This window comes from Lissotriton vulgaris, chromosome 12, assembly GCF_964263255.1.
Source record: "Lissotriton vulgaris chromosome 12, aLisVul1.2, whole genome shotgun sequence".
Taxonomy (NCBI): Eukaryota; Metazoa; Chordata; class Amphibia; order Caudata; family Salamandridae; genus Lissotriton; species Lissotriton vulgaris.
Genome location: NC_141700.1, coordinates 249038454 through 249066428, shown reverse-complemented (window position 1 = coordinate 249066428; position 27975 = coordinate 249038454). Strand labels below are relative to the sequence as shown.

At 46.5% G+C, this 27975-nt stretch overlaps 1 protein-coding gene across 2 annotated transcripts in view; it reads left to right on the top strand.

Moving 5' to 3' along the window:
• Nucleotides 1–27975, top strand: part of LOC147673880 (cytochrome P450 2D17-like) — a 464170-nt gene that overhangs the window by 207771 nt on the left and 228424 nt on the right. For both annotated transcript variants that reach the window (XM_086947760.1, XM_086947759.1), the window contains exon 5: nt 24422–24595. In XM_086947760.1, coding sequence (XP_086803886.1) covers nt 24422–24595 — 174 coding nt within the window. The remainder of the gene's footprint in view (nt 1–24421; nt 24596–27975) is intronic.

Sequence of the window (27975 nt, the reverse complement as noted above, 5' to 3'; positions counted from 1 at the left end):
GCTGCGGGAGCCTTTTAAACGCGTCACTGGGGGTCGCGTTACAAATGTACATCCACTTTCCTCCAAGAAGAAAGAAAAGGCCGACTTAAGGGGAGACGTTTGGAGGCACCTTTAATCAGGAAACAGATGGCAAATTGGAGTCCAGGTACACCCGCTCTGGCGAATGCATTTCGGCGTGGTTTGCCTTCTTCAGCGCCGTGGGTGTTGCTTGCATAGTGCAGGTGAGTTGAATCAGGCTTTATATGTTCCGCCCCTTCCTGCTACTGTGGAGATTGCTCCACCCCCATGGGTGAAATACCAAAAAAACGCCTTGACCTCCTTGTGGACACAAAATGTTCAGCGCCTACAGGTCCCAGCATGCTCCTTTCTATGCTGGCAGGAAATGCGTTAGGTGGAGCAATTTACGTTGAGCCCCAATGTCCAGCCGTCCCAACTTCAGGTGCCCCCTCGAGTCCCCATCCGCAACCACCTCTTTCACTCAGGGAAATAAAGCGGGAGCAAGGCAAATCATACCTCGCCCAGCGTGATGTCAGATGACACCTACACCGCTCCCAATCCGTCCGAGTTCTGGAGGTGAGCCTTGCTTGTTCCTGTACCCAGGAAAGGAAAGCACCGAAGTGGAACCAGTGAAAAGCAAAGCCGCTTGCGCTGCGGGAGCCTTTTAAACGCGTCACTGGGGGTCGCGTTACAAATGTACATCCACTTTCCTCCAAGAAGAAAGAAAAGGCCGACTTAAGGGGAGACGTTTGGAGGCACCTTTAATCAGGAAACAGATGGCAAATTGGAGTCCAGGTACACCCGCTCTGGCGAATGCATTTCGGCGTGGTTTGCCTTCTTCAGCGCCGTGGGTGTTGCTTGCATAGTGCAGGTGAGTTGAATCAGGCTTTATATGTTCCGCCCCTTCCTGCTACTGTGGAGATTGCTCCACCCCCATGGGTGAAATACCAAAAAAACGCCTTGACCTCCTTGTGGACACAAAATGTTCAGCGCCTACAGGTCCCAGCATGCTCCTTTCTATGCTGGCAGGAAATGCGTTAGGTGGAGCAATTTACGTTGAGCCCCAATGTCCAGCCGTCCCAACTTCAGGTGCCCCCTCGAGTCCCCATCCGCAACCACCTCTTTCACTCAGGGAAATAAAGCGGGAGCAAGGCAATTCATACCTCGCCCAGCGTGATGTCAGATGACACCTACACCGCTCCCAATCCGTCCGAGTTCTGGAGGTGAGCCTTGCTTGTTCCTGTACCCAGGAAAGGAAAGCACCGAAGTGGAACCAGTGAAAAGCAAAGCCGCTTGCGCTGCGGGAGCCTTTTAAACGCTAATTACGCTAAATAAATTATGTAATTATGTATATACTTTTGTTATGCAATTGTGTTTCAAGATGGTGCCGCATTTAACAAAACATACATTGGTCCTTTGTTGATGTTTATGTTCACGACAAACAGGAAATGTGGTCACGGTGTAAATAAATAATGGTCGTTTCTGGCACGCCCTCGTACCATTGAGGAAGGTGAATGCCGAAACGCGTCTGGTGCGTTTGAGAGTCCGAATAAAATCTGTGACTCTCCCCCGTGAGTGCTGTGTCTTTTGTGAAAACGAGGGAGACGAGAAGCGTATATATATATATATATATATATTCACTGAAAAAAACACAGCTTTAGGGACCTTATAGTTAGTTGGACATTTTACTCGTACACAACCAGAGAAATGCGGCTGTTATAGTTAGTTGAGCTAACTATCACTCTCACCCCCGCATTGCACTGCGGATGACATCATATATTACATCACTCATGACATGGTCAGTGACATCACTGATGACATCTCAAATGACATCACTAATGACATCACTGATGACATCATCCAGTAACTGATTTTTTCAAAGTTTAATTTATATATATATATACCAAGGTGTATTGAAGAATGAGTGGGTGTATGAGTGTTTGAATTGATGATTTAGTAGGTGGTAACTAACTGTATAAGTGAGTGATTAAATGTTTCTTAGTGAATGCATGGGTTATTGACTAATCTGAATGCCTGTATCAGTCTTTCAGTTGGTGTTTAAGTGGCTTCATGGGTTGGTCAGTAGCTACATGACTATCCATATGGGTTAATGATTGGTTGTCTGAGTACCTGTATGGGTGCCTGAGTCTCTGTGTGGGTGAGTGTGAGGTGTGTGACTCCCAGCATGGATGTGTGAGTGGGTGATTCACTAGGTGTATTGGTTCATGATTGTATCTGTGAGTGGTTATATGAATTGGTGAGTGCGTGTATGGCTGTGTTGGTGAGTGAATGGATTTCTCTGTGTGACATGTGTGACTAATTGCATATGTGGAGAGCAGTATATGTCAGTGTTGAAGTATGTAAATGATTATATCTGAGAGTGAGTGATTGTGAGAGTGGCTGTATGGATGAGTGTGTGCTTGTGTCAGCGATTGTAAAAGAGAGTAAGTATGTGAGGTGGTGTGTGTATAACTGTATGATCAGTAAATCACAGTGTGATTGATTCTTTGGGTGAGTGACCAAGTGTGTGAGTAACTCTATGGGTGAGTAGTGGTGTGTGAGTATTTGTATAGGTGGATGGGTGCATATATTAGTGGCTGTATTGATGAGTGACTGCATGAATGAGTAACTGTATGGGTGAGTAGATGTGTGTGTAGACCTATGAATCAGTCAGTGGGTATGTACTAACTGGTATTGGTGTGTCTATGGTTTGGAGAATGGTAGTCTGTATTTTAGAGTAGGTGTATGAAAGGTTATATTAGGGAGTGATGAGGAGCATCAGATATTAAGTGGATGATGTCATCAGTGATGTCATTTGAGATGTCATCAGTGTTGTCATCAGTGATGTCACTGACCAGGTTATGAGTGATGTAATATGTGACATCATCAGCAGTGCGTTGCGAGGCGCAGGTTATAGTTAGCTCAACTAACTATAACGACCGAATTTCTCTGGTTTTGTACAAGTGAAATGTCCATCTAACTATACTGTCCCTGAAACCTGTGTTTTTTTTCTGTGAATTTCAAAGGTTTTTTTAAATGCTAAGAGGCAAGAGAAGTACAGAAAGAAGCAGGAGGGGTGCAGAAAGAAGGAAGAGAAGTACAGAAAGAGGCAAGAGAACTGCTGATAGAAGCAACAGAGGCGCAGAAAGAAGCAAGAGCAGTGCAGAAAGAACCAACAGAGGTGCAAAAAGAAGCAAGAGGGGTGCAGAAAAAGGTAGGAGGGCGTACAAAGAGGCAAGAGAGGTACAGAAAGAGGCTGGATGGGTGCAGAACAAAGGAAGAGAAGCGCAGAAAGAAGTAACAGAGATGCTGAAAGATTCGCGAAAGGGGAAGAAACAGGCAGGAAAGGTGCAGAAAGAAGGATGAGAAGTGCATAAATAGGCAAGAGAGGTACATAAAGAGGCAAGAGAGGTGCAGAAACAGGCAGGAAAGGTGCAGAAAGAGGGAGCAGGGGTGCCGATAGAGGAAAGAGAGGTACAGAAAGAGAAAAGAGAGGTGCATAAAGAAGCAAGACAGGTACAGAAAGAAACAAAAGAAGTGCAGAAAAAAGGAACATAGGTACAGAAAGAGGCAAAAGGGGTGCATAAAGATGTAAGAGGGGTACAGAAAAAGGGTGCAAAAAGAGGCAATAGGGGTTCAGAAAGAAGCAAATGAGGCTCAGAAAGAGGCAAGAGAGGCGCAGAGGAAAGCAAGAGTGGCTTCCACACCATTAGGACCAATTTAACACCAAGATTTAGCAATAAGTAACAGGTGACCATTTTAGGTTTGCAAAGGGCCTTCCACCACGCTGTAACACTTTTCGCTGCATTTTTGGAAACATTTGAGCCGTTTGAGCTAGAAACAAGGCTTTTTTTGTTCAAATCTGCAGATTAGGGAGCAGATGATGAGTTATGTGGCTAATGCAGAAAATGTATAATTGTGCGAAAGTTGGTGCAGCCAAACAGTCACATAATTCCAGTGGCCGGGCTCATACCTCTAACTAGGTCCACAAGTGCTGCTCAGTGATTCCTTGTTTTTTTGTCTCACTGAGTTCATAGTTGAGCTTCTATGGAAATGAGGAAGACTAAACCTGAGGTTACCACTCCACAACACAGACTACCATACCACATAATTACTCTCCATAAAACATAATCCCGCTCTACATAATTCCTATACACAGAATACCACATACTTTCTATCCACATAATTTCACTGCACAACATACCACAGAATTCCACTACACACAAAATCTATTACATTGCAAACACTTCTTTAACTGGTAGTAGCATTTGCAGAGTGGTGGAGAAAGGGTGCTGGGCCTCTGACCAGCACTCAGGAATTCTGCTGCGTAGGACTTACAGGTGTACCAGGAGGGCTTCTTGGCCCCCAAAGTCCCTCAGGAGTAAATTGGACTTCATCCCCCATCCCGTAGTCTGCCAGGAGGCAGAATTCTTGGTGACTTTATTAGAGCCCTTTGATTCAACCCGGGTGGAGACTTTCCTCGTATTTTGATTACCCTTCTCCCCTGCGTCGCCGCCCTCATCGTACCTCAGGGGCCCCCTTGGTGTAGTGGAACTGCTTGCCTGGCTGGCCAGTCCGACCTTGTGCACAGTTGCACTCGTACAAATTCTAAATGTGTTTGCATCTAATATTTAGGGATAGTGATGTGTGCTTTCAATATTGTAACCAGGCAGCAGCTTACTAATATCACTGCAAATAATCTCTGTGACACCCTTCCATTTCTCGTATGTGAGGTCTTATTCTGATCTAAAAGAAACCATTTTTTAATGTAATTTTGCATGAACCATAAAGACAACATTTCTCAGCAAAATGTCTAATAGACTTTCAAACATCACCTACATTAAAAATAAATTAAAGGACATTGGTATATAAAATAGTATGTCAAAGAATTGTTCAAGGTTGTCAGGGGAAGATTCGGTAGAACAGAGCTGGAGGGGCCCCCTGAAGGGCTGGGACCCTGGGCCAGAGCCCTCTTTGCCCGTGCCTTAAAACGTCTATGCACTACTACTCTTTGTGTGTGTACATTCTATCTTGTACTGCTTCAGAAGGATATTTTCCAAGACGGAGGTGAGAGCTTGATGTTTGTGGGTGTGGCTGTCTCTTTACATGGGGGTGTTAAGATATATTCTGCACTCTCGGTGTTGAAAGGTGCCTAGGTGAATCAATGACACCTGGCTTCTGAGTCGTGCGGAGTCTATTAGATTGTGCTCTCGCTGTTCTTGAATGAGAGGCAGAGTCGGTCTCTGTAGGTGCATCATTCCCCAAGAGGCGGGCGATTACCCTAACACTAGTGGGGCATTGAGGGGACCAAGTGCCAAAACCATAGGGTGCCAAAAAGATTTTAAAACAATTTAAATGTACTTAACTTTGTTTCGCTCTCCTCTGTCTTTGTCTTCTTTGTTCTTGGGTGCAGTATGAGAGCTGTGCCAGGATTGGCTGGAGTGGGCTGCCTTGACGCTCCAGCAGGCACAGGCCTTAAGCAGGCATGGCACAGGAGGCCTGTGCCTGCTCTTCAACCAACTGTCTGAGACTTCTAAGTGGAGAGCTTTACACTGCATAAGTCAGGCTGGCCGTCAGAAGACAACCGGCCAAAGTGACCTGCGCAGTATAAACTGATGGAGTGAGAACCACTCCCCTGCTGCCAGTCAGCAGAAATGCACCTCCCCCAAACACTGCTTTGGCTGGGAGTAGTGAAAATAAAACAGTAATTTAGGTTATTACTGTTTTATTTTTCACTTTTATTACACTGGCAGCTGGGGAGTGATGCTCCTCTAACCTAATAGGGGGCTTCGGCTGAATTCCCCTTGCCTTTGGCAGATCCTGGTGTTCGGAGTTATTTTGGCTCATTCTGATTTGGGGGTTGTTGCCTTTGATCAATAGTGAGTGACCTTCCTGACATGTTGTTTCCGAATTACAGTGTTTGGGATGTGGGAACAAAAGAATTTGCCTAGCAGCAGTGAGAGTTTTTGGTTGTGGTTCAAGTTGCCTAGATTCCAGTGGCGTTGTGAAGATCACGTGACACCAGTTGAGAGTTTGTAAGTTCATTTGAATGTGTGGGCTTTAAAGGAAAGAAAAAGCCTATCAAAAATGTTCAAGTTCAGGTCAGATGCTTGCACAAGAATATTGTCATTGTAGATTGATTTAACAGCCTCTACCCTAAAGAAAGAGGTTGGGGATCTGAATAGTTTGAGCCTGTGTGGATTTTTTTTTAGAGACTATGGCATCTAGAAGTGTAGTCACCAAGACACTATATGCAGGCTGTCCGCCGAGTGAAAATAATTAGGTCATTTTTCATGATTCCTTTCCTGATGCAGAAGTATGTGTCGGAACTTAGAGTTTCAGGTCACTCTTTTAGTAATCTGGGTGTGTAGCTTTTGCTGCATTTTTAGTTGGGTTTGGTGGGTAATTGATCTTGAAAGAGTTTAGGGCAGTACACCATAGCCTTGCATGCGGGGTCGAGTGACATGACACTCAGCGGTGGTTCCTCCATAGGTGTAGAGGAGCCACCTGCTCCACACTGCTCCACAGAGAGCTTGAAAAATTAAATGTTAATAACATTATTTTAAAATCATTATATTTCTCCAGCATTGAATCTTTCTAAGAGTCACATGCTTCTATCTTCCTGTCGTCATGGTGGGAGTCTCGCGGTAGTTAGAAAAGAAGTATCATAGAAGTTATGTTATGTTATGTTACGGTGTCTTATATAGCGTGAACACCTGTCCAAGCAAAAGGGCACCCGGCGCTGAAAGTAAAGACTGACACAACACAAGGCAACACCAGCTAGTTAGTGGGGAAGAGAAAAGTCTTGATAGCCTTCCTAAATTCAAGATAGTTATCAAGGCCCCGAATCTATACAGGAAGTGTGTTCCATAGCATGGCAGCTCTGTAGCGAAAAGAGCGGCCGCCAGCCCGAACTCTACAAATCCGAGGGACCACCACCAAGTGCTGTCCCTCTGACCGAAGGGGGCGGGGTGGAACACAAGATGAAAGAAGATTGGCCAGAATAGGTGGAGAAGCAGATTTCAAAACCTTAAAGGAGGTGCATAAAGCCTTAAACTCAATGCGCCTGGCCACCGGAAGCCAATGGAGTCGGCGGATGGCCCTGGACAGAGAGCAGAACTTCCGCAAACCTAGGAGGGTTCTGGCTGCTGCATTTTGAATCCTTTGCAGCCTCTGAACCTCTGGTTTATTAGACCCTAAGTAAAGTGAACAGGCATAATGAAGTCTGGACAAGACCATCGCTTGAATGATAAGCTGACGTGTAGAGGCATCGAAGAAACCCATCAATGGCCTGGGCCCCCGTAGTAGTTCAAAACAGATCCCTGCTATTTTTTTGTTTTGGGCTCGGAAGTTTAAAGATTAGTCCAACCAAACCAGTAGGTTCTTTACTTTTTGCTTATGGGAAAGGGGCGTGCCCAGGCTTACTGGCCACCAAAGGTCACTCCACAGACCATGGTCTCTGTCTACCACCAGTACCTCCGACTTGCTGGAATTCAGTTGAAGGCAGTTAGCGGTCATCCACTCGGCCACTGCCGCAAGATCGCCCTGAAACTTAAGGGCTTGCTCAGTGTTATTGGAGAGTGCCACCACTAACTGAGTGTCGTCAGCATACGAGACCATGGTCAGGCCCCTACTCAGAGCTACAACAGCCAAAGGTTGAACATAAACATTAAAGAGTAGGGGACTGAGAGAAGAACCCTGTGGCACTCATTGTCTGATACAGTATTCACTAGACACAAACGGGGGCTGATACTGAGAAAGGCCACTCCAGTGCCTGACCTGTAATTCCTACCTCTGCCAAGTGTCTCAACAGAATGTCATGCAATACTGTATCGAACGCGGCGCTTAAGTCCAACAGGATCAGCGCCGACGTTTGCCCCACGTCTACGGCCGACCAGAGATGTTCTGTCACAGCCAGGAGAGCCGACTCCGTGCTGTGACCTGGCCTAAAGCCATCCTGGAAGGGGTCCAGTATATTGTTGAGAGTAAGAAAGTCTGACAAGAGGGAGTTCACATACGCCTCTGTGATCTTAGCTGCCCAAGGAAGCAAAGAAATGGGCCGATAACTTTCAGCTTTAGTTGGATCGAGGGCAGGCTTTTTAAGCAGCGGAACTACTTTGACCTGTTTCCAGACCCTAGGCACCGTAGACATACTCAGAGACATATTGATCACCTGAGTCAGAGAGGGTAAGATGGTTGGCAATACCTTCTTGAATTGGTCAGGTTTAAGAGAATCGACAGGAGAGCCTGACTTAATCCTGCTACCCAGCAATCGCAACTGTTCCACCGAGATTGGTGGAAAGGTGTGGAGGGTATTCAATTGTTGGCAGCAAAGTGCTGCCAACGGATTGCTGTGTGCGGATGGGAAGGACCTGTAGATATCCTCCACTTTTTTCACAAAGAAGGTGGCCAGCTCCTCACACTGCTTGTTAGATTTAATAGTGGACCCCATGTCATTATGCTGAGATTGCAAGCTGGCGAGTATAGAGAACATGCTTTTAGCAGGATTGGTACTTTTGCGGATTTGATTGGAGAGAAAAGCTGCGCGTGCCTAGTAGATGGCTTTATGATATTTTTTGATTGCTGCCCTATAGATAGCCTTAGCTAACAGGCAGAAATCCCTTCTCCAAATCTGCTCCAGCTTCTTACTACCTTTATGCAAGTCAGCGAGGTCCGTGTTGTACCAGGGTCTAGTTTTGGATTCACGACAACCTGAGCATTTCATGGGAATAAGGCTGTCTAATGGTCACCTGATCCATTCAGAAAATAGCCTGTATGCCTCATTAATATCCTCCAGCAAATCGGGACGCGTGGCCAGGAGGCCAGTCTCAAATTGAACCCAGTCAAGTTTATACCAGGGTCGCTTCAGCGAAGTCAGCTGCCCCCTAGGCCGGGCAGGAATAATTCCATACAGAGACATGGAGACCAAAAAATGGTCCGTCCAGCTCATCCTGACCGGCGCATGCATGATAATATGGGATATATTAGTGAAGACCGGGTCTAATAAATTGCCAGCAGTATGTGGGAACTTTCTTGAAGGAACACTTATTTTGATTATTATGCGTTCTCTATATAATTGCTTTCTACATATGGGGCCTTATTACGATGACAGGCGGACTTTTGTTGCTGAAAAGGACCTGCTTGACCTTAGGTCGGTGGTTCTGACCACTCTATCATGATGTGACTGCTCATAGAACGTTCGCAAACCTCCATTTCTCAATGTAAGCTTGTGCAGTGGGCAGAAGCTTCCATTGAGAAATGGAAGTTTTAAAACATCCCTGCATGGTGTGGCAGGCACCATGCGGTGCCTGCCACACAGGGCCGGACTGGGAACCACAACCGGCACTGGCAAAGTGCTCCCCCCCCGGGGAGCCGCCGAGCTCTTTGCCAGGGCCGGTTTTTGGCCGATTTTGGTACAAGGCCGATTTTGCAGCTATGGGGGATTGCCCGGTGCCCGCTGTGGGCAGTCCGGCCCTGCTGCCACACATGCGGAGATTTTAAAGGGGACACTATAGCAGAAGGGGAAGGGACAATGGGGGCCTGCTAGGGGCCCCCAAAGTCTGTTTCCGGCAGCTAATCCATGTCGGAAAGGCCAACATGATTTGGCTGACGGAAACAAACATTGCAATCCCGACGGCGTAGCCGAGCCTGGCTCCGCTGTCATTGAAGGGATTACTATTCTGCTTCTTCGGGTTTCCCTCTGACCACCGTAATCAAGGGGAAACCTGAGGATGTCAGGCCCTTTGTTCTTATTAATACTTATATTTAGATTGCTTGACCATCTTAATCTGTATACTTGATAATACATTGAATAACCTTTTGCTAACGGATTTGCATTTTAATTTGAGTAATTTGTTAATAAAACCCTTAAGGTCAAAGTCAATATTCTCTGTCGTTCCTGTGGAGACACATTGATTTTACTGTGTTTGAAATGCATTCAATTGTTAGCTCCTAAAATTATCTTCATGTCGACTAGAAAAGGCCCGAACAACAAGCAGAGTAGTTTGTTTGATAAATATATCCAAAATTGAGATTCGGAAACCACCGCTCTATCAAGTGCTGGCAGTGCAGATGGTTTTGTCACTAAAAAGTAATAAGCTAGAATAATCCAGAAAGGGTCTAGATCTTGCCCAAGCACAGTCAATGTCCCTAAAGTCCATGGCCAAATTTGGAGGATGGACGTTGTGTCTGAGGTCCGAAGGTGATATCAGTGAACAAGGAGTCTAAATAGGGTTGCATGTCACATTTGTTTATGTCAAGCCTGTGGTGTTGTGTCGAGATTGCATGTTTTGCATAATGTGTCTGGTTTGATTGTGTGAATATATATGCATGCTTAGTATTGAGCATTTGAAGAGGTAATCGGACTCGTCGCAATACAAGATCCTGGAAGAAGGTAAAACAAGAGTATACTGTTGTGTAACTTGTCTGCTAAGGCTTGTAGTGTTGGTTTTTGAGGTACCATCAACCTCACAATTAAAATACATTTTAATTTGGTTTTTGTGAATGCACTAATAGTGATTGGTGTTGGTGGATCCTACTGTGCAGAGGACAAAACCGCTTTAGTCAGAGTTAATTCCCGCTGGTCGAGATTTCACCTGTGTGTGCATGTACGAACATTGGAAAAAGTGATTCCCTGTTGTTCCCTTGAATGAGTCAATACTTTGTGCTTCTTTAATGGAGCGGACAAGAAATATTTGTTAATTGTGCTTGCCTCTGTGTTTTTTCAAATGTTTGGGTGTTTAGGGAGCAATTGTAATGAGGGTGAGCTGCTGCGAGGAGTTGAGTGTTACATCAGAAGATGCCGCACTGGTATTGGTTGGCTGTTGTAGGTTCCACCCTGGTATTGGTTATGTCATCAGATGTCTGTCCATGATAGGTCCATAAAGAAAGAACCGTGCTGAGATTGGATACTAGTACCAATCCATATTAAATTGTATTTCAAGGCAAATCGTCGTGCATTTGAACTTGGATTCAAAGGGAGACAATTTGCAAAGTTAAACTTGTAACCCTTGTCTGCAAAGTTACAAATAATACTGTTCACTCGACACAGATGCTCCCAAAGTTCGTCGTCTGTGAGAAATATGTCATCCACATACGAACAAGCATCCGGGTCGATTCTCTCCAACAGAGAGACTATGCGGGCAGAAAAAACTCCAGGACTATTCTTATAGCCCATTGGGAGACGCTGAAACATTTTTTTGCACACCGCTGCATGTGAAGGAGGTCCATTGGGAACTTAGACCGTCCAATCTATAGGCATAAAAACCATTGGAAATGTCAAGCGTGGTTTTGAACAGCTTACGCACAAGACTATTTACAAGGGCAGAGCCGTGAGTATTCTGTACTGCACAGTTACGGCAATGCGAGTTTAAATGCCGGTAATCCAAAACCAAACGATATGAGCCGTCCGGCTTGTTCACAGTAAAGAGGGGGTTATTCATCGGTGACACACATGTTTCAATTACACCTTGATATTGCAATTGTTCAAGGATAGCCGCGACTGAAGCTTTGGTTTCACGTCGTATGGGATATTGAGGTTGAGGCTGCGGCTGAGACCGTAAAGGAATCTCGTGGCTTGGGGACAATTTATCCCAGCCACATTGATTGCGGTACACAGCCGGTGCAAGCGCCAGAGCCCACTCTTCTGCAAAGTGCAGCGCTTCCACTCTCGAAACAGTGTTCGCGAAACTGGGGAGGATCACCTCCTCCCCTTGCGGAGCTGCAAGAACAAAAGGTGGGGGCCAGTCAGCCTCCGAAAGCAAAATGTCATACGTAGATGAAAGATTTTCCCAAAATACCCCTTTTATGGTACGCTGTATGTCACCTTCTATTAACAGGCCAATTTCAAAAAGTCTATCAGGGGGAGCAACTCTCGTATCAGCTGTTTCAATCACAACATAAGTGTCAGTCGCTGTCACCTTCAGTAGTGGACGGAGGGCCTCTCTCACTATGGTAATCTCCGCCGCACTGTCCAGCAAGGTCAGAGCCCACATCAGATTCCGAAGCCGCGTTCTCACAATCTGGGGCATATCGATGCGCTGTTAAGGCTGCGACTTTCTTCTTGGCAAACTGCGGTCTCTGAGGCGTAGAGCCCTCCTGCTTGTCTGCACCGTTGCACAGGCGGGGCTGACCACGTCCTTGCTGGCCACCCCGGCCCCTGCCGCCCCCTCCACCACCGGTTGACGGAGCCGATGAGTCCTGAAAGGAATGAGGAGCGCTTTGGTCAGAAGCCTGAAACCGATCAGGAGATTTAATCATCGCGCGGTCGCGCAAATCATAAACACGTTCCGCCTGCGCAGGCAATGGAGACGCAGGGCGAGAAGTCTGAGATTGTTGTTGTTGTTGCTTACCCTGTTTCTGTTTTTTAGGCCAATTTTGTTTTTTATTGGAATTGGGCTGAACCGCCGTTACCGAAGATTGTCCCTGGGGCTGCTTTTTCTCTTTATCAGAAAAAGGCTTAAGACCCTTGGCATTGCGGCCAACCGTTTTATAAGCCTCCACAATTATCTTCACCAACTGTCGGGGTTTCTCTGCATCGGGAACCGCCTTTAGCGCGTTAGCAATCTGAAAGTTCACTGCATCCCCCTTGACATTTGCAAGGATCAGATCGCAAACTACAAAGGTGCCACACAGGCGCATACCCAACTCAACCGCAGACTCCGGTCCGTGATCATCTTGAACACGTTTAAGGACCATAGACAGATTGGACATAGACGGGGTGCCAAAGCATCTCGAATAGACCGCTGCAAAAGTCTTTCCCCAGGACTCACAGTCAACGAGCTCAGGGGCCAAATCTTTCGGTAAACTAAGCGTAAGAATCCGGTGTTTCTCACCCGGAGTCGTATTCGGAAATACCGCTTCCAGCTGGTCAAATTTCTCGGCAAGCCAGAAAGGAAAATCATCCTTATCCTGGGGCTCCTTGCCCATCACGGAATTGACCATTACCGGACTGATTTTCAAACCAGTCTGCCCTGCCGGAAGCGCCGCACCTCCAGGGGCTCCACCCTGAACGTTACGGCTAGTGTAGTGCACTAGGGCTCTAATCACGGCAATCGCGACTACATGTAGTCGCCGAAGTTCACCTAAGTTACAATTGCCGTGTAGAGGGTGAGGAGTAAATCCAGCCAAAACAGGCCAATTTGCGCCTGGAATGGACAAAGGACCTAATCTCGGAGCGGTCAAAGAATGGGGTAGGGCGCCACCAAACTCCATGCTGCCAAACATCAATAGGTACTTCCTGCGCTCTGTACGGAGTATACACATCAGGTACAGCAGTGGCAGTGTAATTGTGGAACACTTCTGAATTAGCGTCCATCGCTGGAAACGTCACCCATGAATAAAACAATTGTGGGATAAGCATGTTCCGCACTAACCACCATTATCACAGCAAAGCCTTCCAAAGGAATATTATAAGCCCGCAAATTATCACGCACCGCAATGCGACTAAGTAGCGGAATGTCCACGGCTTGTGCCATGACTGCACAGGAACGTGAAAAAACAAAGATCACTTTGTAGCACAACTGGGTAGTAATTCAAGGAAACCGTTTTAGATAGAATCAAGCTTGAAAAAGACCTATTTCAAAAATAGGTAGGTTTTTTTCCGACACCACCGTTTTCCAGAAACGGGAATGAAGGGGTTAAGGAACGAATGATATACTACTCGAGTGTCATGATATAAGACCTCCAACGTACGGGCGCCATGTAGCCGGGATTCCGTTCTCTTACAGAACTGTGCATAGAGATCGAGAACCTCAGTGAATTAGGGTGACCCAAAACTCACCTCAGTATCCAAAATCCCCTTACCAAGCTAGCTACAGTGTCTCATTGGTCTTAACAAACTCCCAATGACTTAGACAAACCAGAACATGAACTTAGGTTACCTCAGGTATCGTGGAACACATGAACACTCTTTCGCTCTATAATCATTTCAAACCAGAACGTGGAGCAAAAGAGGACATGTGCACTTTTTAAATATTTATTATTCAATGCAAGGTTCTCAAACGCAGTATCTTATATAATACAAAAAGACATATTATAAGAATCAGAGATATCAGCATAGTTACTAGTCCATAATAAGCAAACGGTGATAGCATATTATAATGCTAAAATCAATAGAAGTTAATAACACCTATTTCTCGCACTCCCTATTTAGCATACTATATTATATCTAAGAAGGTCTCATATGGGTTTTAGCAGGGCGGGCCCATACCTCTAAATGTCAGGAGGAGAGGATCACATCATCTGCTACCAGCTCTCTGCATGCGAAGCATCATCAAGTGTGTTTTTGCATTCTCAGTAACTCTATCTTAAACCCGCTTAGAGCCCAATGTTGGCAGCAACTGTATTTGTGTTATGTCTAGTGGTGCGAGGATCAGGCCTCCCAGCAACCTTGTGTTAAGTTATTCTTAGAGGGTTCAGCACTCACTGTTCAGACAGTGTACCAAGCGCTACTGATATCAGAGTAATAACATATTATTCTCAAATAAATCACATCTTTCGTCTAGGTTGAAAGCTACAATAACAATTATGCGTCGTGTGCAAACTAAAGCCGAAGGAAAATATGTCGTTTAAACACTTAATAAACTCATGCTAACTTAACACAGTATATAGAAAAGCAGCATCTATATGACAGGAGTAGGGTAAATGTTGTGGAGTGGAGGGGCATAAAATGGAGTGGCATTTCCTGTTGTAGAGTGGAGGGGCATAGAGTTGAGTGGCATGCCGCAGAGTGGAGTGGCGTAAAGTGGCGTGGCATAGAGTGGAATGACATAGAGTGGAGTGGTGTAGTGTGGAGTATCCATGGTATGGTAGTGCACTGCCATTAAAGACAACACATTTCAAATGAAATGGCCATTACATCTGCACCAAAATACGGTTTTACTGCACAAAACTTATAATGTGCACAAATGTCTTCATCTAGTGTATGGATGTGTTTTGATCTTATTCAAATATTTGTTTCCACCACACTTCAGAATTCTAAAAAAAATGGTTTATTTGTACTAATTCTGATATATTCTGAAACACCAGTACAGTACGTTTTATTTTTTGGGCCCTAGAAACAAATATCTTCCTACACTCTCTCCTCTTACATTGATACTCAGCAGAATTGTCAAATAAATTCTCCCACTTTGAAGTCATAGAAAGAAAGGTAAACACCAAGCTCCTGCAGAAGAGAGAACTTGACATTTTACCTCTGTCTTTGAATGTACAGCAAATGTGACAAGATAAGACAAAGATTTAAAGGCCTGTTTACACAAACCGAGTTTGTGGAAGTATACAAAAAACCAGGGGGTCCATTAGGATGGCGGACGGATCGCCACCGCCATGCAGGTGGTGGCAATCCGTCCGCCATCCTTGCCCGTCCGCCACCTTTCTTCTCTCCGCCATATTACAATGGCAGGGAGGACCGTGGCGGAGGGGAAGACCGTCCGCCGCTTTTCCGCCACGGTCACCTTGCGACCGCGGCGGAAAAGGCCTGATATGGTGGCGGTGTCTATAAGACACCGCCAGCCATATTAGGATGGCCTGGGAGGAATGCCTTTCTGTGCCGGCAATGCTGCCACGAAAAGGCATACGGTTCCTGCTTTGGGGGCCCGTTGTGGGCCCCCAGGGTGAAGGGGTTGGTGGGGTGCACATGGGGGGTACCTATGGTACCCCCCTGCGTTTCACAGCACAGCATGGCAGGCACCTCGCGGTGCTTGTCATGTTGTGCTTTGAAACGCACAACAAGCATTTTTCACATTGCGGCTGCCGGTGCTTTAAGCACTTTCCGCCACAATGTTAAAAATGCGGGATGCACCCGCCACTGTGGCGGCTGCATCCTAATTGGGGGCACGGTTCCTCCGCCCTTGTGGCGGACGGTACCGGTCCCCAACAGGATGGCGGACGGACTTTGTCCGTCCGCCATCCTAATGGACCCCAAGGTTTGGGCAGCGGGAGGGAAGAACTCAAGTTGGACAGCCTAAGGCAAATAAAGACAGCAAAGAGGAAGGCAGAAAATGTGAGTTACAAACCACAAAGCTAACAGTAAGCAACAGGTGGAATGCGTTCCTAGGTCAGCTTTCTGAATGTCCCCAAGATGTCTTTAGCACACCTGCACTCTCTAGTAGGCTTCAACCTAAAAAGACCAAAGCTTTACAGTAAAACCCTACCTGCCTTTACACATGTCATCATTGAGGAAATTCAAGTCCAACAGGCTTGTGGTCAATGTAGGGCAAGCCATAGATATGCCCTCTGGACATTAATGTACTAAATCTGCTGCTTATAGTACGCCAAAGGCATCCCAGTGGAACCTGTGAGCATTGTCCATCGCTGAGGACTCCAGTTTTATGTGTAGCTTTCTGAAAAGAATCAAGTCAAATTCAAATTCAAAATTTCTTTATTCGGTTTTCAGTTAGTACAAAACCATAAAAGCACATAAGATGTTTTTCAAGCACCGAATAATATCAAGAATACAAAGCTCTGTAAGGCATTATGAGAAAAAGTTCATTAAAAAATATTACAGTTCATCAAATACAGATAAACAATCTTTTAAAAGCAATATAAAAACACATACAGTACAAAAAAGATGTAGTCCTACAGTGGTATAATCTATTCTACTCTAAATTTGATCTGTGTCTAACAATGAATTTCAGAAATTTTACTATTACTTTCGTTTTGCACTCCTCCTCCAATTTTTGCAAGGAGATGAGTGCAGGTCTGCATCTTCGAAGACCCATAGTTTTTAACATCGGGATCAGCCAGAGCCTTTTAGGTTCAATATAAAATTTACAGAATAAAATAATATGGATTGTGGAATGGGTTGAAACATCGTCACATGGGCAAGGTGGTAGTACTGTAGCCCAATTATTTATTTTTGGAAAGGTTACTAAACGATAGATAAAATTCAACCTAAACCTTATTAATAAAAATCTTTCATAACCAGAGAACTTAAAAGTTAGGTAGGGTTGAATTGTCAGGGTTGTTTGTATTAGCAGCAAGTGTTGGACTGACGATTTACTGGCTTCAACCAGCTGTCAGAACATAATGTTATCCAGCTGGCTCGATGAGTTAACTAATCAGCGAAATCGGTCACCTCCATATGACAGGTTTAAATCCAGGCAGGGCAATCATAGCCTTTCACTCTTTTAAGGTCACTGAATTAAGTGCTATTCAGTTTAGGGATGAAACACATATTTACAACACCAACACTTAGATGTGAAATGTTATCTAAAAACAAATCATTATTATAATTCTTATAAGTGGACTATTGGACTAAAATAATGTCCTCTATATTGATCAGAGCAAAGCAGCCACAATCATATTAAAAAAAATCCCATAAACACACACAACCTTCCTAAAATAATTTCTAAGTTTACCAATAAATACCTGAGACAAGCTCAAGTCGAGCACTTTAAGTGGACAATGGCCCACCAGGACTGAGCCCTATCAAAGCAAAGAAAACAAACTATAAAATCGAGCAACTCTTGACCCTGCTCCAGGCAGGTCACTCCCCACGCCGCAACAGCACAGCCTTTTTCTGCCTGTGTTCCCCTGCTCGCTGCTGCTGCCACTGTCGCGAGTTCGGGGCCAGTGGCTGGCCGTAGATTTGTGTTGCTCTGTATTGCCCCTACTGTGTAACTATCCCATTTCTCTCCTCCTCTGCTGTTTATTTTGTTCCTTTTTGCTTCCTCCCCCCCTTGTACTCTGTGCCCTGTGCCCCTTTTGCCCCACACCGTTCCTGCCCCCGTTTTTGCTGCCTCTGCATCCCCTGCGGCCCGCTTCCCTGCTCTGCACTGTATTGCCTCGTATCTGCCTCTGTTTTTCACACTGTAATTGCCTCGTTTTTCTCCCTTTGTATTTGCCTCGTTTTGCCTCTCTTTTCACACTGTAATTGCCTCGTTTTTCTCACATTGTATTTGACTCATTTTTCCTCTGTTTTTCAAACTATAATTGCCTTGTTTTTCTCCCATTGTATTTGCCCCGTTTTCCCCCTCCCCGTTGTATTCTGTGCCCTTGTGCTCCCTTTTTGCCTTCTGGTCCCTCGCCCCCGGTTCTCCCGCTGCTGCGTCCCTTGTAGCCCCGCCCCGGCTCGCCCATTCATCCACTCCCTCCTCCCAGCGGCTCCTCCCTCCCACCTCCCCTTCTTATGGTGGCCGCTGCGTGGCTGCGGGGCTGCGTGGCTGGTGCGCCAAAGGCGCGCCTAAGGCAAGCCTGTCAGCGCCCGTCCACGCCTGGACCGCGCCGAGCGCCAGAACCCCTGGCCCCCGCGAACCCCACAACGCCCGTCTCCGCTACGATGCCAGCACCCTCCTCGCACTCAACACCAGACGATCACACACCTGCTTACTGGCCACCCCGAAGCGCACCCAAGGACCTTTCACCTGCCGGAACTGCAGCTTCACCAGCATCCGCCCCACCAAGCCACCCACCAGGAAAGAACCCAACTACCTCAGATGCATTCTTCTCAACACCCGCTCCGCACGCAAACACAATGTTGAACTCTGGGACCTACTCGACTCAACCTCCCCAGATGTCGCCTTCCTGATGGAGACCTGGCTGAACCCCTCCTCAGCACCCGACATCGCCATAGCCATCCCGGAAGGCTACAAGATCACCCGCAGGGACCGCACCAATGGAGTAGGAGGAGGAATCGCCATCGTCGACAGGAACACTCTCAGAGTCTCAACCAACACCGACGACACCCTCAGCACTGCCAAACACCTGCACTTCCAGATTCACACCGACCCCAACACCCCTCTCAGAGGAACACTCGTCTACAGACCCCCCGGACCCTGACCACAGTTCAGCGACTCCATCACCGATTTCGTCAGCACACACACCCTCGCATCCACAGACTACATCCTCCTCAGGGACCTGAACTTCCACCTCGAGAACAACAACGACACCAACTCCACCACCCTGATCGACAACGTAGCCAACCTCGGACTCAGACAACTCGTAACACCACCCACCCACTCTGCCGGCCACACGCTTGACCCTATTGTCTCCTTCAACCACACCACGGAACTCCAATGGACAGACCATCGCTGCATCCACTTCACCTTCCGGAAACCCACCATGCACCACCGCACCCAACAGATGCCTCGCCGCTGATGGAGCAAAGTCACTGCAGACCAGCTAACCACCACCCTTGCCCAGAGCCCACCCGCCGACCCCACTGACCCCGACACCGCCGCCCGCCACCTCAGACAGTGGATCGACGACTGCGCCAACACCCTCGCCCGTTCAAGAAACCCTCCAACAGTCACACCAGCAAGAAAGCCAGCTGGTTCACTGAAGACCTCCAGGCCTCCAAGCAAACCTGCCGAAAGCTGGAGAAGAACTGGCTCCGTGAATGAACACCGGACAGCTACGCAGCCCACAAGAACGCCACCCGCAGACACAATCCCCTCATTAGACCCGTCAAAAGGGCCTCCTTCAAAGCCCGCCTAGACAACAACGCACACAACAGCAAAGAGCTCTTCAACATCGTGAAGGAACTCTCCAACCCCAGCTCCAACACCAACGACATCCCACCTTCGTAAGACCTGTGCGACTCGCTGGCCACCTTCTTCCATTGCAAGATCGCAGACATCCACGACAGCTTCAATGCCACGACTGCCCCGACAACCACTGAAACCTCTGCCCCCACGACCACCATCGGCACCAACCGCCTGCTCTCCTGGACCAACATCAATAACGACGACACCATCAAGATCATAAACACCATCCACTCCGGATCTCCGTCAGACCCATGCCCACACCACATCTTCAACAAAGCCAGCACGGCCATTGCACCCCATATCTGGAAAGCCATCAACATCTCCTTCGAGTCAGCAACTTTCCCGGAGAGCTGGAAGCACGCCGAGATCAACGCCTTACTCAAGAAACCCAAGGCGGAACCCAAGGACCTCAAGAACTTCCGGCCCATCTCCCTGCTCCTGTTCCCGCCGAAGGTCATCGAGAAGACCGTCAACAAACAACTGACCCGCTACCTCAAGGAGAACAGCATCCTGGACCCGCCCGGGTTCCACAGCAACCACAGCACTAAAACTGCCCTCATCGCGCCACCGATGACATCAGAACCCTGCTAGACAACGGTGAAACAGCGGCCCTCATCCTCCTGGACCTGTCAGCCCCTTCGTCACGGTCTGCCACCCCACACTATGAACACATTCCCCCATGGACGCCTGTCCCCCGGAACAATGTAAAGCAATCATGGAAAACATACTGCTAGATCCAATAAGCAACATGATCACCTTATCCTTCCAAGAAGGCCATGTCCTAAAAAACTGGAAATCTGCCCAAGTCATACCCTTGAAAAAAAAGCCGAACATCCCTATATCTCAGCTTCAAAATCTCAGGCCAATCTCGCTACTCCCTTTCTGTGCCAAAATTATAGAAAAGGTGGCCAACTTACAACTTATGGAGTTCCTGGAAAAAGAATCCCTCCTACATCCCTCTCAGTCAGGGTTTCGATCAGGCCACTCAACGGAATCTGCTGTTCTGTATTCAACCGAACAGATTCGAAAGCTGGTAGACGAGGGAGAGACAGCAGCGTTGGTCATATTGGACCTAAGTGCAGCGTTTGATACCGTGCTGCACTCTACTCTGCTGTCTCGACTATCAGACATAGGAGTTAGAGATCTGGCCCTCACCTGGCTCCAGTCTTACCTCACTGACAGGACATTCCAACTCCACTGCCCACCTTTCCAGTCTTCGTCTCGCAGTGTCTGCCATGGGGTTCCACAGGGCTCTAGCCTGAGTCCAACTTTATTTAACATCTACATGGAACCCCTGGCACGCATTGCGGAGAAATTTGGAGTGGGCATCGTCAGCTACGCTGACGACACTCAGTTGATTTTCAAAATAACTCCAGACAGCAGTGACCTTGCTAACAATTTCTCCAACTGTATGTTAGGGATAGCAACTTGGATGGACAACAACTGCCTCCGTTTGAATGGAGACAAAACAGAGATACTAATAGTAGGCAAAGCGACATCGATATGGTCCCAGGCTTGGTGGCCTAGTGAACTGGGAGAACTTCCCATGCCAGTAGAGAAAGTTAAAAACCTAGGCATCATGCTGGATGCCGACCTCTCAGGTAAAGCTCATGTAAATAAAGTGACCAACAAATGCTTTAGCACCTTAAAAATTCTGCGCAAAATACTAGATCTCCTGCCAACTGAAGCGAGAAAAACCATAGTTCACGCCTTGATTTCTCCGCACTTGGACTAGGGAAATGTCCTCCTGTTAGGTCTCAATCAGAAGGGACTGCACCAACTGCAGTGCATTCAGAACTCTGCAGCCCGACTGGTGCTCGGCCTCCCGAAGAAAACTTCCACTAAAAACGCCCTTGCCAAACTTCACTGGCTACCAATCAAAGAAAGAATTATATTCAACTCTCTCTGCTATGCTCATCGCATTGCCCATAATAAAGGTCCCAGCTACCTCAAAGATCTCATCACCATTCACCGGCCGATTAGAGATCTGAGATCCTCTGGCATGATGCTATTCAAAACACCTCGCATCTCAAAAGCCAAAATGGGTGGAAAATCTTTCCGCTACCTTGCCACTAAGTCTTGGAACGCTCTACCAATCCATCTACGGATGGAGCCCTCCGAAACGAGATTTAAAGCAAAACTGAAAACACACCTTTTCTCTAAACCCTAACTTTTGTTACCTTCCGCATCACCCTCCGGATGAGTTTGTATTGCAGTAAGCGCGGGGACACACAGCTCTGTGTAACTAGGCGCTCAATAAATGTCTTATAAATATAAATAAATAAATGACGCCGGGATCCAAGAGAAGGCCCTGGACTGGACGACCTCCTTCCTCTCCGGCAGAACACAGAGCATCCGCCTCCCCCCCTACTGCTCCTAAGCCACCGAGATCATCTGCAGCGTACCCCAGGGCTCATCCCTCAGCCCAACGCTGTTCAACATTAAGCATGGGCGAATTTTGCGAATTTGCAATTCGCGAATTTGCGGATTTGCGAATTGGCAATCCGCAAAATTCACGAATTTGCGCGAATTTGCGGATTTTTTTGTTTTTGCGTGTTCGCGGGTGTTCACGAGGCGCTTTGCGTGTTCGCGGGTGTTCGCGAGGCGCTTTGCAATTTCGCGAGTTTTTTTTGTTGCCTGCTTCATCACTGCCACCCTCTCGTTTTTTATGCCCATCTGCCCTCTGTACCACTCATTTCTGTGCCCTTCTGCCCTCTGCCCCACTCATTTTTTGTCCCCTTCTGCCCTCTGTCCCACTTTTGTGCCCTTCTGCCCTCAGCCCCACTTAGAATGGCGCCGGCAAGCTGCCAGCGCCATTCTAAAATAGCTAGAAATAGCTTCAACAGGAAGCACTAATAGATAAAGTAAAGCAGGTGCTCCAGTTGAAGGTCAAATTAAGTTACACAATCATTAATCACCCCAAGTTTGGGGTGATTAATGATTGTGTAACTGAATTTGAGCAGCACCTGCTTTACTTTATCTATTAGAGCTTCCTGTTGAAGCTGACTTTTGTAACTCTTTTAGAATGGCTCTGGCAGCTTGCCGGCGCCATTCTAAAAGAGTTACAAAAGTCAGCTTGAACTTTTGACCCAATCTGTTCCGTTCGCGGATTTTGCAGGAAATTCGCGAATCTCGCGGATTGCGAATTTACCAAAAATCCGCGAAATCCGCGAGCGGAACGGATTTTCCGCCCATGCTTATTCAACATCTACATGGCACCGCTTGCCCACGTCGCCCGACTGCAAGACCTCAACATCATCTCTTACGCCAATGACACCCAGCTGATCCTCTCCCTCACCAAGGACCCCCACACCACCAAAAACAACCTCCACGAAGGAATGAAGGCTGTCACCGAATGGATGAGGAACAGCCGACTGAATCTGAACTCGAACAAGACGGAGGTCCTCATCTTCGGAGCCACCCCTTCAGCCTGAGAGGACTCCTGGTGGCCGACCGCACTGGGAACAGCTCCAACACCCACCGACCACGCACGCAACCTAGGGGTCATCCTCGACTCCACCACCTCCATGACTAAGCAGGTCAACGCCGTCTCTTCCTCCTGCTTCAACACCCTCCGCATGCTCCGCAAGATCTACAAGTGGATCCCCACCGAAACGAGAACGGTCACCCAGGCCCTCGTCAGCAGCAGGTTGAACTACGTAAATGCCCACTACGCAGGAGCCCCGGCCAAACTCCTGAAACAGCTTCAACGAATCCAGAACGCCTCTGCACGCCTGATCCTCGACATCCCTCGCCGCAGCCACATCACACCCCACGTGAGAGACCTGCACTGGCTACCCGTCAACAAGAGGATAACCTTCAAGCTCCTCACCCACGCACACAAGGCACTCCACAACACCGGACCAACGTACCTCAACAGACGACTCAGCTTCTACAACCCCACCCGCCAGCTCCGCTCCGCCGACCTCGCCCTCGCCACAGTCCCCCGCATCCGAACAGCGACCCCCGGCTGCAGATCATTCTCCCACCTTGCTGCCAAGACCTGGAACACCCTACCCATCCACCTACGGCAGATCCAAGACCTGCTTACCTTCAGAAGACTCCTCAAGACCTGGCTTTTCGAGCAGTAGCAGCGTTCCCCACCACCCAGCGCCTTGAGACCCCCACAGGTAAGTAGTGCACTTTACAAATGCTATGATTGATTGATTGATTGATTAGGAACCAGGGCCTTACAGTACCCTTTTTCTTTCCTTTACATCCCTCAACTGCCAGCCAGCTGGAGTTGCAATGGTACATCACCGGCAGTTGTGACACAGGGATGACAGCAACCATTGACCAGTTGTTTACGATTGATGTATACCGTCCTAAGATGCTATTTCATTCTACTTGAAAAACCAAGTTATCACCCTTTGCAAACAAAGGGTAGCAATTTCAAGCACTCAAGGTGTCCTTTACTTTAAACTCTACCTTGTCAAGTGTTTTATTCCATATGGCCCAAGATAATGGTGGTTCTCAGACTATTAAATATGTTGCTGGCTGATTTGGATATTCCTTTCCCAGCATGATTCTATTTATGAATTTGTCGAACACAGGATTATATGTCACATATAATATGCCTCACTCTTATTTACAAAGTGCATGGCTCTTGTGGGGTTTCTTAGACATGGTTCTTATGTGACATCCCTTTGGAAGCCCCTCACCTTTGTTATTCCATTTACAGCAGTGCTTAAGTCATATAACATTACTAATTAAGCCCTATAAAGTAATATAACTACTTGCCCATTAATTTACGTATACAGAGGCCCCTAATTTAGGGTACCAGCCTGCAGGTCACCTCAGATCTTCAGATGCCATACCTCTCTTAGCACCCTAATTCCTGAAGCAATGCTTTGGGGTGGATCATTCACAGTCAAAAGTAATTTTGTCTTCCAACTTAACATGTGTTGTGAGCTGTCTCTTTTGTGTCTCATCTGTTTTAGATCTACAATGCAATCCCTTTGGTAAGAAGACTTCCTTTACCCCATCAAACGATTTTGAAAAAGGCAGAGACAGTCGATGCATTCTTGAGGAGTATTCAGGAAGAGCATAAGAAGACTTTTATCCCTGGAAAGCCTAGGGACTACATAGACTGCTACTTGGAAGAAATGGAGAAAGTAAGTTTTTATTTTTTGTATGTACATTTTTTTAAGTATCCTAACTCCAAAGTATGTATTTAGAAGGCGAGACCCTGCCCTTCTTCAGACTATGCTCTAGATCAGGCTTACATTAATGAAAGTCTCACTCGCACAAAATGCAGGTGCAGTTACTCTGAAGCGGACCCTTGTTTTTGTCTTCCTTTACACCCAGAACATCTCTGGTTATTTTGGATTCACATTTCAGGAGCACCTGGGAGAATAAGAGCTATGCTTCTACAGCAAGTGGCTCTTCCTTGAAATTTTCTGTTCACTGTGTCTGGGTCTTTACAAACTCCAGGTCCATTCTGGTCATTGAACTATGGGGCTAGCATGTTCAGGGTGATGTATTGTTCCATTTGCTTACTTATTATGTAACATCCTCATCTTAGCTCACATCCAGCCTTATCCAGGACTGTCCCAGAGTGGGTGTAATAGAGAGGTTCCTTCAAAAGTACCAGCACACTGCAAAGTTGTTCCAAACCGTCTGGTGGTACATGCAAGCCTCAATATTTAAGCCTGCACCATTCCAATTCTCCCTTCACTTGTCTTTGGCTCTCCATGATTTAGCTATCCTTTTTATTGGAGACCTTTTACTGTGGACTGCTCCTGGAGGCTTCAACTCTGGGGTTATACCACCAGGCATGACTGCTAAGCTCAACCTGAGCTGTAGCAGGTCCCAAGAGTATCCAAGTGTACCTGAATTATGTAGATATCTCCTAGGTCAAGGCACCTAGCCTCTCCCTTCAACCATAGCCTAGATTTTGTGTACATTGCTACTGCCTATGATTAATGTAAAAACTGGTCTATTGAGCCATTCTCCCACCATACAATGGAAAATAGGTTTTCAAAAGGAATTTTCATTTGTCCTGTAGATAAAATATTTGAGCTTTCATGTGTAGTATCACAGATAGACAACATTACAATCATGATTGAAAAGTCGAGACACAACAGAAGTAGAATGAAGGGATCAAAAATTACAGGAAGAGTTAAATTTGTATAAAAAAGGTACAATTCATAAACGGGGAAACATGATGCAACAAATTATAGATTTTTCTGAAGTGTTATTCAGGGACCAATTGTCCATTCAGTCTGTTCTATGGAACGGGTGCAGGTAACCACTGGAGTGCTTCACATAAGTCAGATGGGCTGGTGGTCAGTCAAAGACCTTAATTTGAAGCATATTTATCATCTAAGGACACCTTATTGAAAAGTTCAAAATAGATTTCAAAGGGCCAGATGTACGACCATTTTTTGCGGTTGCAAAAGGGGAAATCGGCCTGTTTGCGACAGCAAAATAGGTCTGCCCTATTTAAAAACCCTATTTTGCAAGTCTGTAACCTAGCACTGACTCGCGAAATAGGGTTTGCGACTTGCTATTAGGAAGTGGGTGCCAAGGGCGCCCTTCCTAATAGAGACTCACACTTAAATGTAAGATTGTTGTGCAGCCGCAAAACACTCGCAGTTTACCACCCATTTCAAATGGGTGGGAAGCCACTCTCTAAAGGGACAGGGTCCCCAGCAGGCCCCTTTCCCTTTGTGACTGGCATTGAAAATATTTTTTAAGAGCAGGCAGTGGTCCCACTGAACACTGCCTACTCTTTATAAATGAAACAGTAACATTTCATTTTTCTTTTTTAAATGCTTCCCGTTTTCCTTTAAGGAAAGTGGACTGCATTTAAAAAAAATGCTTTATTGAAAAAGCAGTCACAAACATGGTAGCCTGCTGACCACAGCAGGCCACCCTCCCTTGGAGTGCTAGCCATTCCCAGTGGGAACGCAAATTGCACCTGCCTCATGAATATTAATGGGGCAGGCAAAATGCGACCCCATTAGGAATCGCAAACAGTGTCTGAGACACTGTTGTAAATTCCAATTTGTGAGTCACAAAACAACGCACTTTGCGACTCTCAAATTGGAAGGGTCGTACATCTATCCCAAAGTTCTATCAATCTTTAGACTGATTTCTAGGTAAGGTCCAAATTTTCAGCACTCTTGGCAAAATGATTTGCAAAACATCCCACAACCACACAGGTCTGCTGTGTTCTTGCCAGTACCTCACAGATGGACATGGATTTCTTCTTGAATGGAAACATGCTTCTGACTTCTCTGGCTCTGGAAAACCCTTCAGAAAAATGCTTTTTTAGGACTTGCTATTCAGCACTTGGTCATTTTGACTAAGAGTTTTTTGAAGACCTTTTCAGCTTACCAGAGCACTGCTCTTTGAAGCAGGCTGATTTTAGCATATAGTTTTGCACAGATAGAGGCCCAAATGTATCTGTAGAACAGACAAATGTCCTGGCTTCCCCAGTTCTGAAACAAAGCCTGGGACATATGAATCCATGTCAGATGTTTGAAATGTGGTGGGAGGGCAAGGTGGTTACTAGGTAGTGAGGCACCCTCTTTAAAAAGTTATTACCTACCTGCTCCCCATTTTACATCAATCTGATGATGCTGATGCACACTGTGGTACCAAAGTCCTTCTAGAGTGCTTTGTGTGTTAAACCCCAAATTGGCTTAGTAGCTCTTCAGCTCTCAACCCCTACAACTGCTAAACAAAAAGGCCTATTTGGCACTGAGAGGTATGGGTTTGTCAGGGACCTTCTCTTGAAAAAAAACAAATACAGACCCATCAATTTCTAGTTATAAAGGCATAGCACTCAGTGTAGTGTTTTCCCAGTCTAGGTACTCGTAAATGAATACTGCACCCACAGAGCTTGGTACTACACATCTTTATTCCTTTGCGTGTAACTACGAACTCAACATTCTAAATATGAACTTTACTCACCACACCGGAACACTTACTTTACAGTTCTATAGAATCCATCAGTAACCAAAAGGGGCCCATCAGCGCTAACTGACAAGACAATACAACTACCCCCTTGTAAAATAAAAAATAAAATATTTTACCGATATATATGCACATTACAACTCCATTATAAGTTGTTGTTGAGCTCTGACCAATAGGCCAGATCATGTCCTCTGCGGCTGTGAAGAGAGAAGAGAAGCGCCCATGACTGGCACTGGTGATGTAGGGGCAGATGCAGTCAGCGGGCTCTTTATAATCTCAATCAAACCAGTCTCTTCTAAAGGTAATGTGTGACAGAGATGTTATTCTCTCTCAATTGCCTTGTTAGCTTGACGCATATCAACACAGATGTGAACAGCTCCTTCACTATTTTTTGGACACTACCTGTGAGAAGTTGGCCTGGCATATGCTGTCCACTAGTTATAGTGGGCACCTTGCACCAGTCCAAACAACCCTTTAGAGGTGATAGGTTAAAGACAACCTTATTTGAAAGCTATCCTAGTGGTAGCTATGGAGAGTAGCCTTCACGCTAAGTCTTTAAGGAATGTAAAGC